Genomic DNA, 14,493 nt, shown 5'->3' with positions numbered 1-14,493 from the left:
ATTTTATTTGTTTTTTTCTCACAAAACTTTAAAATCCGGTTTTGTTCAAACAAAATTTATAACTTTTACTTAAAATATTATCAAAGCTAATATATTTATTGTACGTACTCGTGATTATTTAACTGATAATTGATTATTTTTTAGTTATTGTTACTGACTATTTCGTTAAGTTGGAGCACGGCGCGTGTTCGAGAACGCGTGAACGACGCATCGAGCTCGACGGTTCGATCGATCGACGAACCTGATTGCGCGCCGTCAGGCAAATCTCTGGATAATGGAAAGAACATCAAGCGGATGCAAATTTTCAATCAGACTGGATTCGATGGTAAAGTGCACAGAATTCGTATAGATTCCAGCGAGGAGGATAAACCAGGCATTCACGCCTATGGGTTGCCGAAGAAACGCTTCCGGGATAACGGCGTTATCGAGAGAATCGGGGAGAACCGCATCGATAACGTTCCGAAAAGTGGCCGATTGGTAAATAAGATCTGCAATTTGATTGATCAACATAAAAATGTCGTAAGATTAACAATTCTTATTATAACAATTTGTTTGAGCGTGTAAACATTTGACGATTAAGGAGAGAAATTTTTCAAAATAAATAATTTTTAATATAGATTCTAATTGTATGTAAGTGCAAAATATTTATTAATATTAATTAATGTAACGAATCTAATATAAACTAAATAATTACTGTTTTATTATTTTGTTTTTACAACTATTTATTAGTTCAACAGATAAAACTATATTGTATCGTATTGTACAGGTGGAAGCCTACGGAATGCCGAAAAATATCGTAGAAAGTAATGGCTTTGTCGAAAGGGTGTTATCGTCAAACGCGGATCGTTATCAACTTGGGACAACATCGCGAAATGATAACGAAAATGTCAGAATAAGAAGATCCGTTCAAACAGGAACTGAGAATAAGATCGAAGAAAAAGTCGCGAGCGAAACGGAAGATATGGAGGCGCAGGACGCGAAAGTCTTCAGGCCGCTATTCGTTTATAGACAACAAGTGGCTGCCAGACAAAGACGGAAGCACGCGAGAAACGTAGCGCACAAAAACCACGTGTCGCAACCTTGCAATTATAAATCAGCAATCTATTAATTCCTTATCACAAATGTACTCGACACAATTTTGTTGAAAACGTCAATTTTGAAGAAACCGGAATTTTTTGGCAAAACACTTCCAAACATTGTTAGCTCGAAATTGGAAGATAATTATTTGAACATTAGAAAATAAATGCTTTATTTTTTTTCTAGTTTTAAATGACGTAATTGAAGTCTGTTGATAACAAATATTACAACTAGTGTTTTATTTATGTATTACGTTACAACTCCATGACTACGATTGCAATACCAAAAAGTATTGTTTTATATGTATAGTGGAATTAGATAATTAATTTTAAAGAGTAAAAATATATAGAGATTTTAATATTCCGTTTTATTAGACAAAACTGTACGCAGATACAGATTTATGCGTTCAATATTACTATTGCGATATGTATCTAGCACGCTTTTTGCAATAAATAATTTGCTTTAATATCACATAAATATTTATGTTTTTCAAGAATGCTTTTCCATTTTATTAACTACATCTAATCGGAATATCAGAATATCAAAGAGTTGTCATATACTTCTCTAAGTATAAAGTTCTTCTGGCGTTGAGTCATGAAAAAACAAGTGAAACTCGCAAATTGGTAGCTCTGCTAAATAGACAATACAACACGCACATGTTATAGGCAATTTTCTCTTAACATTTGTTTGATTTCCAAATTTTCGGTCGACAAAGAATAATTAATAATTCTAAAGAACATCTATGCAAAAAGTTACAACCACGCTAGAAGATAAATTATGTCAGAAATAAACTATAAAAAAATTATTAATTATGTGAGTAAAATAATTCTTAGATCTTTTTATTTCTTAACCTATTCTTCGTGTATTAAATATCACTGCATCATTAAGTAAAAAATAAGTGATAATATGCATATATTTGAAATAATTTATTTATTTAATCTTTTCGTGCGGTTAATGCACCAGCATGTATAAAAAGGTACAGGATATATTTGTGATAAACAAAATCGTTTCTGTAAGTGTCTTGTATGTACTCGAACTCTTACTGCTTCTTGTATTATTGCCATTTACGATTTGGAAATGGATCTCTGCAAGAAAATATGCAGTAGAAATGTTAAAAGCGATTGTTGAGGTAAGAGATGAAGAAATTTATTTTTCCAAACATATTTAAATCTATTATACACGTAGTTTTATCAAATCTTGACTTGTCATATATTTTATTTATTTATTTTTAACTGAAAATTGGCTGTCATTTCTTTTAGATCGCAATAGAACTGAGTATGTGGATCATCTTGGCGGGTGTGTCAATACTCGTAACTGGAACTTTTGTGTTTAATGATAGATACTCTAGTAAGCCAAATTGCGAGAGTCAGCAAAACTATTCGGATGACGAGTTATGTGACAATGACAAGAATTGTCATAATATGAAATCTCAAGAGTCTGCGGAAAAAACGCATATATTATAATATTGTATTAAATTATTAGCAGAAATTAAGTTTTGAAGTAGATAAAAAAAATATGTAAGAAATATGTCGCACAGTAAGAGTACGTTAGCTTTGAATCCTCAAGCTTTTGTGATTGTCAGTCTATTTTTATTCTCCTCATTCAAAGAGCAAAGCAAACGGACTGACGCTTAAAGCCTCTTGCACAATGCGAGGGAATAGTGATAGCGATAAATAATAGACACAGAATTCCAGCTCGTCGGAAAATTTATCGCTATTGCTTATTCCGTTTACTAATCTGCATTGATACATGTGTATTTTTGTATGTTAGATTCCGCTGTTCCTATCGTTATTTATAAATATAAACTCTTGAAAACTAGTGTTATATTTCTATCGCTATCGCTATTTCTTCCATTGTGCAAGAGGCTTAAAGTGCCCAATGTGCAAACACACTTTTAACATCTCATCTTAAAAGCGTAAACACAATAATATTGTGTGAAAAACTTGTCTTGTATGTAAGATAAACTTGTTAAACATCTATTGTTACACATAAAATAGCATTGACAGAATAAACAATAATTGTTTGTTAATATCTTTTGTATTTCAAAACTTGCTTTTAAAGATTATTTTGAAAGTTCGTAGAATTAAAAATTCGTTTTCTTTAATACTCGATTGTTCGAAATGTTTGACACGACGGTTTATAATTTGAGTTCGACACAATAAACTCGTCAACACGACACGACCGACAAACTCACACACTGACTCAAAGTCACCTGTGTTTTCACGACACCATCTAAGGGCAACAGGGCTCACGGCACGACAACGACAATAAATGTTTCAAATTACAATCAACTGAATAAATCAATCTCACACGCTTATTTCCTTTACAGGTTTAATATAATTTATTAGAAAAGAATAATTTGATACAATACGACAACGGCAACGTGCAACGACGATTCGACTAAGATTATCCCGACTCGAATATTTCGACTTCGACGCAACGACTTATTTTTACGACTGATCAGTTCGCCGGTTTTAACCCGAGTCTCCCGATCCTTCGCCGGCACACCTCTCGCTCGACGATTTTCTCGAGCCCTTTTTATCACACATTTTTCACGTGATTTCGGCAATCACATGACAGCGCAGCAATATGCGCGTTAGTCGTCGATCGCGGCCACCCGGTATGTGGCGCCGCCGCACAGCTGATATCTTACAATTTCTAGAGAGATATTATTTTTAAGCACGTCAATTATACACACGTCCAGTAAAAAATTTTTCATGTACAAAATTGTATGAACATATTCGGTATATATATATATATATATATATATATATATATATAAATTTGCATAATTAGATATAATAAGTTTAATTTGTGTATAAGTATATATGATTATATATCAAAAATTTTTTAAAAAATAGTAAAAATATAGTTTTATATAATTTTTTTTGTATCTAACATGATACTAATAGAGTTATTTTGTAATTTGATATGGAATATCTCTGAAGCCATTCTCTTAAAAAAAGAAATTCTCCGTGTATAAAATTGTATTGGACATATTCGGCATATAAATTTGCATAATTAGATATAATTATTTTAATTTGTGTATAAGTATATATGCAACATTTTTTACCGGGGTATGATGTAACGTGTATGGTACGTGCTTCAAACAAACATGATGAGTGTCACGCAACAATTAAATATCAAGTACTTGAAAAAAATAAAATCTCTCTATATCCTAAATATTATCACCTATGTTATCATTTTTATTTGACACGCTTTATTTATAAATTACTTAATTTAAAGTAAATTTTTCTTGCGCGTAATTCTATTTGACCCCGTTTTTGTTTTATGTGTAACGTCTCTTCAACTGTAGAATAGTTTAAGTAACATCGATCGCAAGTAGTCGTGACATATAGTACATACAGTATATGCAGTTATGGCTTCCGTTAATCAGACTATATTGATTGGATAATCGCGTCAAACAAGAAGAATTGTGCCTGAGAATAAGTGCTGAATAAGTTTGACAATGCTTCACAGCGATATATGTCTCCTTTGCGCTAAGCGAAAACAAACTGAATGAATATCTTACGCTCCAATCCATCGTGATACCCCCACTCAATGTTGCGTCCGCAGCGGAGTACAGTTGGGGGACAATATTTTATGACACGACGCGTGCAAGCGAAGTTTCGATATAGACGTAGAGACTACGTCTGAGTTTCGATAAAACCTCTTACCAGAGCATGCGTGATGAAGCAGTCGAGTCGTGATAAGCGAACCGACAAGCACGATTTCGAAACCTCAGAGCTGATTGTCGAACGTGTCGTTATTGTCTTTTTGTTATCGCGCGTGGAGTGTTTTGCTCGTTTTTTCTGTTGCTGGTAACTTAAGACAGAATTTGCACGGAGTATTTTATTTAATACTTTAGTCAACAGTTAATCGGTTTAACTACACGCGATTGTCGCGGTATGTGAGTGCGTGACGCGCGTAGGCAAAAGAATTTCTTTTAAATTCCCTAGGAGAGAGAAGGGAACACATAAAAGAAGAAGAAAAACAAAACAGAGAGAGAGAGAGAGAGAGAAAAGACGAAGTATCTTAGTAAAATGAAGTACGTAGCAGCGCTTGATGTTGGTACTACTACAATTCGCTTTCACCTTCTGGACGAAAATGCGACTACAATTGCTTTATCGGCAGAGAAGGTTTGTAGTTGCGCGACTAATTACCATAACTCATTATTCGGTTTATTAAACAACGGATTTATTCAAATGACTCAAATCGCAAATATAAATATGTAAAACATTTTAATATAGGATTAAAATTTTTTTATGAATCTTTTAGAGTAAGAAGGAACATATTTAAAATTGTAATGTATTGACAATTTTTTTTACTCTCGAATATAATGATATATCTTTTGCGCAAAAATTATCATTGCTGAAGATAACGTTTTTTTTTAGACAATATGACACGAATTGTTTTACTCGTTATCACACTGTCACTATTAATATTGTCACAATATCGTAAAACTCTATGTTCAAGTAAATAAAATATATATAAATGAAATATATATAAATAAAATTATATAAAACATAAAAATACTGAATTACACATAAAAGTTACGTATATTCGTGTTATTTACGTAATGACTTGTGCAAGATTGCAAGTAGATTACGTATTGAACATATTTATTACATGTTTAGGCGTTGTAAAAATATCAGACTTGATTCACGATGTTTTTCTTGTTTACGTCATTAATTTCCAACGCGCTTGTAGAATCATTATACTTGCAGCTTGCGTAACGCACATATGAGATATATAAATAAATATGAGATATATAAATAAATGAAATATACAAATCTAGAAAGTAAGTTTTCAATTAATTGTTACTTTACATTTCCTATAATATTTACTTATTTTTTTACATATTTCCTATAACAATAATATTACACATCTACATTTGCATGAAGTAAATGTTTAGAAAAACAGATCCAGCCTCGATGACCTTGATCTTGACATATGTTCTCAAGAACATGTTCATGAATAACAATCGAAAGATTTTAGCATTTTCATCGCTCGCTCTTCATGAAAAAGTTTATGATTCTAAAAAGTTGTATCAAAATTACGTATACTGTCTACATGTACTACCCAGATAGCCAAATGATAGCAGTATGCCAGCAATATGCCACGCAGTTCTAATCAGCACTTTGCAGCAGATTCCACTCAGATTCCATCTTTTTTTTTTCCGTGCACACGTGTGCGCGATGAAATATATTCACAAATTCAGGCAAACATATTTATTTAAGGAGACATATTTAACGCGCGCAAACCTTGCACGCAAGAAATGTTGTATGGGGTGCTCATTATTTAAAAAAACAAAAGAAGAAACACTCACTATGTTCGTGTTGTCACGGGCCACAAAAACAAATAGTTCATTCAATTACATACGCGATTAATTTAATGTCTAGATTCATAAAGCAATTATCTGCTGTGTGCAATAATATTTGATGTTGCATCAACAAGATATATTAAAAAAAAAACTGATACTTGATTCAACATCATTTTTTATTCCGTGCATGCGTGTGCGCGATGAAATATATTCGCAAACACATAATTCAGGCAAACATACAAGATTTACATATTTAACGCGCGCAAGCCTCGCACGCAAGAAATGTTGTATGGGGTGCTCATTATTTAAAAAAACAAAAGAAGAAACACTCACTATGTTCGTGTTGTCACGGGCCACAAAAACAAATAGTTCATTCAATTACATACGCGATTAATTTAATGTCTAGATTCATAAAGCAATTATCTGCTGTGTGCAATAATATTTGATGTTGCATCAACAAGATATATTAAAAAAAAAACTGATACTTGATTCAACATCATTTTTTATTCCGTGCATGCGTGTGCGCGATGAAATATATTCGCAAACACATAATTCAGGCAAACATACAAGATTTACATATTTAACGCGCGCAAGCCTCGCACGCAAGAAATGTTGTATGGGCTGCTCATTATTTAAAAAAAAAAAAAGAAAAAACATTCACTATGTTTGTCTTGTAAGAGTGTAGGCAAGGAGGACTTTTTCCCCCACAGATGGAGAGGGCAAAGTCTCTTCCCGTGCACTCCTTCGAAAAAACCTAACTTAACCCAACCTTACTACAGTACTATTAAGTACTACAGTATTATTAAGGCTGCATTTACTTTGGACGCTTACGCGCTTTAAGCGTCAGTTTGTCTTTATTGTTGTTTAAATATAGAACAAAGATAGACTGACGCTCAAAGCGGGTGAGCGCCCAAATGAACGCATTAAGAGAATGCTGAACCGTCCTGTTATATCGACGGGATACGTCATTTTAGTAGATCGGACTAATCTCATTATTTACTGTATCAAATGAAAAACGCTTTTCCAGAAATAAAGAACGTAAAGAAACACTTGTCGGTCTGGTGCTTTTTGGTCTAAAAAGTACCAAAAATTACATTGTCCTATTATCACTTGATCATATTTTGCTATTTTTAAACAATTTCTAAACATTGTATAAATATACAGGCACCAGAGCGATAAGCGGATGATATAAAAGAATATAATGGAACAATCAGAATGTGATTTTTATTGTCTAGTTTACGAGAATAGTTAGTTCTTCTAATGAAGCACATACGATAGTAGGCAGGATACGCACACAAGCAGACAGTCGCGTACGTGTGCATATCCCCACCACTATCAGACGGGCAAACCGAACGAAAGACAAGAAAAGAGATATACGTCTATCCTTATAGAGGGCATTACCTACTAGACAGCGTAGCAGCAAACCGCTGGTTCAGCCACGAAGTAAGAGTAAGGAGATCGAACTTGATAGCGCGCGAATGGAAAAAGTGGTCCCGATTTTTACGGTTCATTGGGAGGGAATCCGCTCAAGGGAATAGGTTTTTACGGTTGGACGCCATTTGCAAAACTGTGCATGTACACAACTAACACATGTACACGTTTAGTGTATGTAATCTATCTTGTTACCTATCTATCTTGTAAAAACCTATTCCCTTGAGCGGATTCCCTCCCAGTGAACCGTAAAAATCGGGACCACTTTTGTATCACGGAGTTCGATCTTCTTACTCTTTCTTCGTGGGTTCAGCATCCTCTTAAGGACGTTCTCCGAATTATTGATTTTCCTAGGATTTTCTTTAAGTTTGCGATATACATAGTTTATGATCTTATTTATACGTAGCCTTTTTGGATAATAGGGGTAGCAATGTTCAATTCCAAAATATGGAAGATTTAAGTTTCAATGTTTAACATAGATTTTCTATGCTGAGCCTTTGTGAAGTGGGGTTTTTTAAAGTTACTGACGACATTTTTTGTAGGATTTTTTTTAAAAACAAGTATGTGGTAGCGGAGAGTGTCTTAATTAAAATACGATTTTGAATAATAAAGGCAAGCAACCTTTGTTTTCAAACTGTAGCTTTTTTTTTTTTTTTTGGTCTTTTGTTTTGTTTTGCTGGATTTATGTGCGCTGTGTTCTGCAGCTATTTTTGAACTTCTGCGCAGAGTAAGCGGGTCTTAGCAGTGCTGAATAGCTCAACTTAACTTTGTTACAGCAATACAAACTTACTCATGAGAAGAGATATTTTAGGTTGCTAACCACTGTATTTAGGTTGCTAACCACTGTAGTCGGAGAACGTCCTTAAGAGTGAATGAGATTTTTCTGAGAAGCGGTGCAGGCGGCGGAGTTCTCCTTCTACCTACGTATACGATAGCGTGTGATACAAACAAAATATTTACTTTTCGTTTTTTGACACAATGTATATTTGAAGTACATGGTGTCAAAAATCGAAAGTTCAATTCAGAAATTTGATTTGTTTTCATAACTTTTTTAATGAACAATGAACAACGGCTAAAACCTTTTGATTGTTTAAATAAAACGATAGAGAGAAGGCAAACCTTTTGATTGTTACTCAGGGATATATTCTTGACAACATATATCAAAGTCATCGGGCTGGGTCCGTTTTTATAAACATTTGCCACTTCTGTTTTAATATTTTTTCTTTATTACGGGCTAATAATTATATCCAAAAATATGCATTTACAATATGTATAATGATAATATTGTTTTTTCAATTTAGGTAGAACTGATTTATCCAAGTCCTGGTTTTGTAGAAATAGATCCTGATCGTCTTTGGCAGGGAATAATAAAAGTAATCAAGAATACATTAGATGGTAAGATTTTTGTTTTTACTATCATGATCGCAGATTATCTGATAAATTTTTGTCTTTTTGTAAATGATGATAGGCAAAATGCATACCTATGAGTGAGAGCTTAACACATGCACATATCTACTTGTGCAACAAGAAACATAAAAAATAAGATAATATTATCATCCCAGCAAAAATCTCTTCCGCAATTTACAATCTGGAATAGATAAACGCAGAGAATTTTGGTTTCACGCATTTGTAGTAGACACTCGAAGTTTCAGTTTTGAGTCGCGTGCTCGATCTTTGCGTTGATCACCCTAATAGGCAAATTGTGAAAATATTGCACAAAAATGGCATTATGAATAACGACGATTTTGTAATAATTGCACTAAGATGATTCGCCGTAACGCAACAGTTTTGTCGAGATAAAAGTTTGTAAATAATATTTGTCAAAAATTGCGAAAGAGTCGTTATGCATTTTCTTAAGTACATATATGAATTAAGTTGATTTGTTCATATGCAATTATATTTCTACATATTTTAAACATCACATAACTGAAGTTTTTTTCTCAATTATTGGACAATTTCTTTTTAAAATTAATTTTGCAAATATACTGCTAAGATGATTTGCCATATCGTTATTCTTTTGAAAAAAATAGTATTTGGAAAGTAATTTTGCAAACTACAAATATTTTTTATAAAAGATCAATGTTTTTACATCTATTTCCTAAAATATATCTGTATAATTGCAAATTACAATTTTAGTGCAAGATTTTGTCACATAATTTTGTTAATGGTTTTCTATCAGGGTATGTTTACATGAGAATCATTATACAAAATATTAACTATTTATAAACTATTATTATATATGTATATATATTTATAAACTATTATTATTATATATAAAATATTATAAAAACTTAGTTACGTATAATATTGTATACAACTAAAGAAGAGCGACATACTGCTGTCGTTCATAAGAAATATCTCTTTCTTGAAAAAATGAAAAATATTGAAATCTATATCAAACATATTTTTTATTTGATAACAATGAAATTTGTATTTAATAAAAATTTGAATTCTTTGACGATATTAGACGGGAAAAGCAGCGTCGGCTTGAATTGAATCTTCGGCTACCCATTAAATGTGTGCCAAACCTCATTTCTGTGAGTGTGTGTGTGTGTGTGTGAATTTCGATCTGTTCTAGAAAAGTCCACCGAAAAGTAAAGCGAAGTGACACCAATAGGATCCATCAAAAGTAAGAAATCACGCCATTTGCATCTGCATTTGATGCAATTAATCGCTTGTTTGCATATTGTTTCGCCGAATTTCGTTTTGTTGATCACATTTTTAGCTCTTATCTACATGTTTAATCAGTCAAACAGAAAAGTTTTTTTATTTCTGTTCTAAGTTAAACTAACTTCATAAGCGGTGAAACTAGACATTTTATATTCGAAGTATCTAGTGAAGTAACTCTCGAGATAATAATCACACTTATTACGTTTGTACGCAAAAAGTTGTTTTGAACAAATGGAGAAAAATAAGAAGAACAGAATAAATAAAAGTCTCGCCGCCTATGACATTATATTTTTTACGTTCAGTTTGTTGCCTGTTTTGTGTCGTAATTATTGTGAAGAAAAGATCGATATTCGCTTCGTTTATGATTTCAGAGAGCGGCATTGATCCAAAGTCTATCGTTTCTCTTGGAATTTCGTCACAGCGTGCCAGTTTTATTACGTGGGACTTAAAAACTGGTAAACATTATCACAAGTAAGAACAATATCAACAAAAAAAAAAAAAAAAAAAAAAACGAAACGAAGAACGTCAAAGATACGTGGACTTTGTGATCTCACTAATATGTTGTTGTCGTTTCCAGATTTATAACATGGAAAGATCAACGAGCGGCCAAACTGGCCGACGAATGGAATCAGTCACTGACAATGAAAGGATTGCGAATGGCTTCGCATATTTTATATATGCTTACTAGAAATCAGCGATTTTTATGCGGCAGCGTATTGAAATTCATGAACATGGAGGTCGGCATGTTTGTCAGTTGGATTATTTCCATTAATAAAAAATTGTATATATTAACAAAAATTATATATTATTAGTTTAAAAAATTGTATTATCAGATCTAAATCGCGGCTTTGAGACAAAAACTTTTTGCGAGGATTTTCACAGTCTTCGCAGAGTTTTTGTCTAACTTGATTTGATTTTATGTCCGCGCAGGTTACCATGAAACTAGTTTGGGCTCTTCAAAATATACCGGCACTACGAGAAGCCGTCGCTAACGGAGAAGCGGCATTCGGTGGCGTGGATTGTTGGCTTTTGTACAAATTAACAGGTTGAAATAATTTCTCTCTCATCTTTCATTGCTATAATTATAATTTAAAAGTCCGAAAAAAATCCATGTAAAACCCGAGATGTGATATATTGCATAATGATCTGACGCGGTCTGATGTATTTACAATAAAGGAAAACATGTGATGGATGCTTCGTGCGCTTCCGGCACTGGTATATTCGATCCATTTACAATGCAATGGGCCGATTGGGCGTTAAATCTGCTGAAAATACCCCGCAACATTCTTCCAGAAGTTGTAGACACAATAGGCGACTTTGGAGTCACTCCCAAAGATTTGTTCGGAACTGAAATTCCTATTTGTTGCTCGGTGAGTTGCTCTAGTTTGACTAGAGGTTCGGGATCATATTAGACGCATTTATCGTTTTAATAATAATCCACAAAATTAGATGGCCGATCAGTCAGCATCTTTATTTGGTTCAGGATGCTTTAATCCCGGTGATCTTAAGATCACCATGGGCACAGGCACTTTTCTAAACGTCAATACAGGACGGATTCCACACGGATCTGTTGCTGGTAAGTTTTCGCAAATTCATATTGCACATCTATTGTAATTTTTTTCAAGTTGTAAATATTTCTCTAGAAAATTTTTTATAGGACTTTATCCTGTTGTCGGATGGCAAATTGGAAAAGAAATTGTATATATCGTAGAAGGGTGTTCAAGCGACACTGGTATACTTCTCGAATGGGCTAAGTCGCTAGGTATTCATCGAGTGTTAAACTGTTTTTTGCAAATTTGCAAGTTTGTTTTATATTTGTATTTTTAAATAAAATTCTTTTATATGCTGACTTCAATCACAACTGCAGGAATCGTGAATGATGTTTGTGAAACATCTGATATGGCTAATTCGGTTAATGACAACGATGGAGTATATTTTGTTCCAGCTTTCAGCGGATTGCAGGTACTTTAGCGGTAAACGCAATTTTTAACTTTACATAAAAACTAAAACGTTGTTCTTAAAAAAGATATCGACATGTGATATTTAAAAGTTTTAGATAATATTTGTATTGCATGTAAATCAAACTGAACCAGACAACATATGTATATTGTATAAATACAGTATACATTTATCTTCTTTTTTAGGCTCCTATTAATGATTATACAGCTGCAACTGGTTTCTTAGGATTAAAACCAACTACAAGAAAAGAGCATATTATTCGATCTTTACTGGAGAGTCTTGTTTTCAGGACACAATTACTACACGAATGTCTACGTAAAGAAACGGACTTTTCTTATCGGAAGTTAAGGTAAACAGAATTACATAAAAATAAAGATGAAACTAAAAGCAGAAAAGAAATATTTTTTATGTTCTAAAGGAAAAAAGTTGTTTTATATTAACTTTAAGCTCAAATTTAAAACTTTTTAACTATTAATTAATTATGCAAATATATCATTTTCTCTTGTAGAATCGATGGCGGAGTTTCCAAAAACGATTTTATCATGCAATCACTGGCTAATTTAACGGAATTGGAAGTTGAACGTTCGGTATCTGTTGAAATGTCTATCTTAGGAGTAGCTTTCTTAGCTGGTTTACAATGTGGTACGAAAAATTTTTAAGTATTCTTATATGTACTCATGTGTAATACACATATATGTGTATTACACATGAGTTTATTCTTCTCTTTTATATTTTATTATTTAATAGTTTTAAAATTATACTAATGTTTTTTTTCTAAATACCTGGAAAAGTCGAATTTAACTGTACATATTTTTACTGCTTTCTTTTATTTAATTTAAAACAGATAAGATACTTAATTTTTATATTTTGTATTTATTTAATACGTAAATATGTATATAACATATAAATATAAATAATTATATTTTTTCTTTCTTGTCGTAAAATATATTGTTTTAATTGCAGGTTTGTGGAAAAGTAGAGAAGAAGTGTCGAAACTTCGCCAAATAGATAGAATATTCAAGCCAGACAAAACATCGCGATCATCTTGTCAAAAAGCATTTGACCAGTGGAAACGCGCGGTAGAGCGCTTTAAAAAATGGTACTGACAAACAGTTTTAAATATAAGGGACCAAGTTATTTGTTTTCTCGATATTAGAAATTCTTAATGTTTCTACAATAAATTTTTATACATTTTTATATTGAAATACTGATCAATCATTGTTGAAGATTGAAAATTAGCGTTAAAAGAATTTGTCTAATTATAATATTATAATATTAATCATCATACTTTACGTTAAAGTATAATAGTTTTGTTGTTTGTATATATCATATCTGGAGGCGGAAGTGAATTTGTGAGAAATAAATAAATATAAGAAATAAAATAAAACTTTGATATATGAGGCGATATATTTAAGTTATTAAATGATTATTACAATGAGCAATACCGGGTGTCTAGTGCCGATTGACAAATCGTTTCGTCGAGGAAACCTTCGAGACTCGTCTCTGAAAATTTCTTCTCTTTTCAAATTATTAAACCGTTGATCGCAGGTGAAAGCAAAATATATAGAAAAGTTTTGAACGCTGCTTACAAGTCATATGTATATAATAATATTTGTCGCTTGTTGAAACAACCGCTGTCTTGATAACCAACATCGTTAACGATTTAACGCTTTCCGTTTAAGTTAAATTACGCAAACATGTTTAATACAAATATATATATATATATATATATATATATATATATATATATATATTTTATATTCCTACATATCTGTTGTGTCAACATGTGTGATGGTTCAATGTAATTCTCAATCAAATTGAAAGCCTCTCTTAACGTTCTAATAGTGTCAATGTCAAATCGTATCACGCTACTTTATCTGCAATAAAAAACAAACATTATGTATAGGGGAGACCGGGGCTAGTTGTGACACGGGATTAGTTGTCAAGCTGCTATTATCTTGCTTACTAAATTGTGGAAAATATTCTTCTTTATATTGTAAGTTGCTACTATTGTTTTAGTAACATGTACAAAA

The 14,493-nt window shown here is 32.4% G+C and overlaps 2 protein-coding genes across 2 annotated transcripts in view; both read left to right on the top strand.

The window, feature by feature from the left end:
* Positions 1–1,554, top strand: part of LOC109860277 — a 2,693-nt gene extending 1,139 nt beyond the window's left edge. The window contains exons 2-3 of the mRNA XM_020439261.1: positions 145–477; positions 767–1,554. Of these exons, the coding sequence (XP_020294850.1) occupies positions 145–477; positions 767–1,108 (675 nt within the window). The 3' untranslated portion in view covers positions 1,109–1,554. The remainder of the gene's footprint in view (positions 1–144; positions 478–766) is intronic.
* Positions 1,555–4,703: 3,149 nt separating this feature from the next.
* Positions 4,704–14,189, top strand: LOC109860276 (putative glycerol kinase 5). The gene is made up of 12 exons (XM_020439259.1): positions 4,704–5,216; positions 9,133–9,226; positions 10,873–10,972; positions 11,079–11,238; positions 11,432–11,546; positions 11,678–11,871; positions 11,951–12,077; positions 12,159–12,263; positions 12,369–12,463; positions 12,646–12,809; positions 12,969–13,102; positions 13,424–14,189. Exons 1-12 carry the CDS (start codon positions 5,121–5,123, stop codon positions 13,564–13,566), a joined length of 1,527 nt encoding a protein of 508 aa, XP_020294848.1. The 5' UTR covers positions 4,704–5,120; the 3' UTR covers positions 13,567–14,189.
* Positions 14,190–14,493: the final 304 nt, after the last annotated feature.

Source organism: Pseudomyrmex gracilis, unplaced genomic scaffold (genome assembly GCF_002006095.1).
Source record: "Pseudomyrmex gracilis isolate BER0280 unplaced genomic scaffold, ASM200609v1 scaffold_358, whole genome shotgun sequence".
NCBI lineage: Eukaryota > Metazoa > Arthropoda > Insecta > Hymenoptera > Formicidae > Pseudomyrmex > Pseudomyrmex gracilis.
This window is presented reverse-complemented; position numbering and strand designations above follow the sequence as displayed.

Excerpts from the sequence above, each read along its gene's own strand:
- LOC109860276 (XM_020439259.1), top strand. The coding sequence starts at position 5,121 with ATGAAGTACGTAGCAGCGCTTGATGTTGGTACTACTACAATTCGCTTT. Across the intron at positions 9,227-10,872 it reads AATCAAGAATACATTAGATG|AGAGCGGCATTGATCCAAAG; the intron begins GTAAGATTTTTG and ends TTATGATTTCAG. Across the intron at positions 11,872-11,950 it reads AAATTCCTATTTGTTGCTCG|ATGGCCGATCAGTCAGCATC; the intron begins GTGAGTTGCTCT and ends CCACAAAATTAG.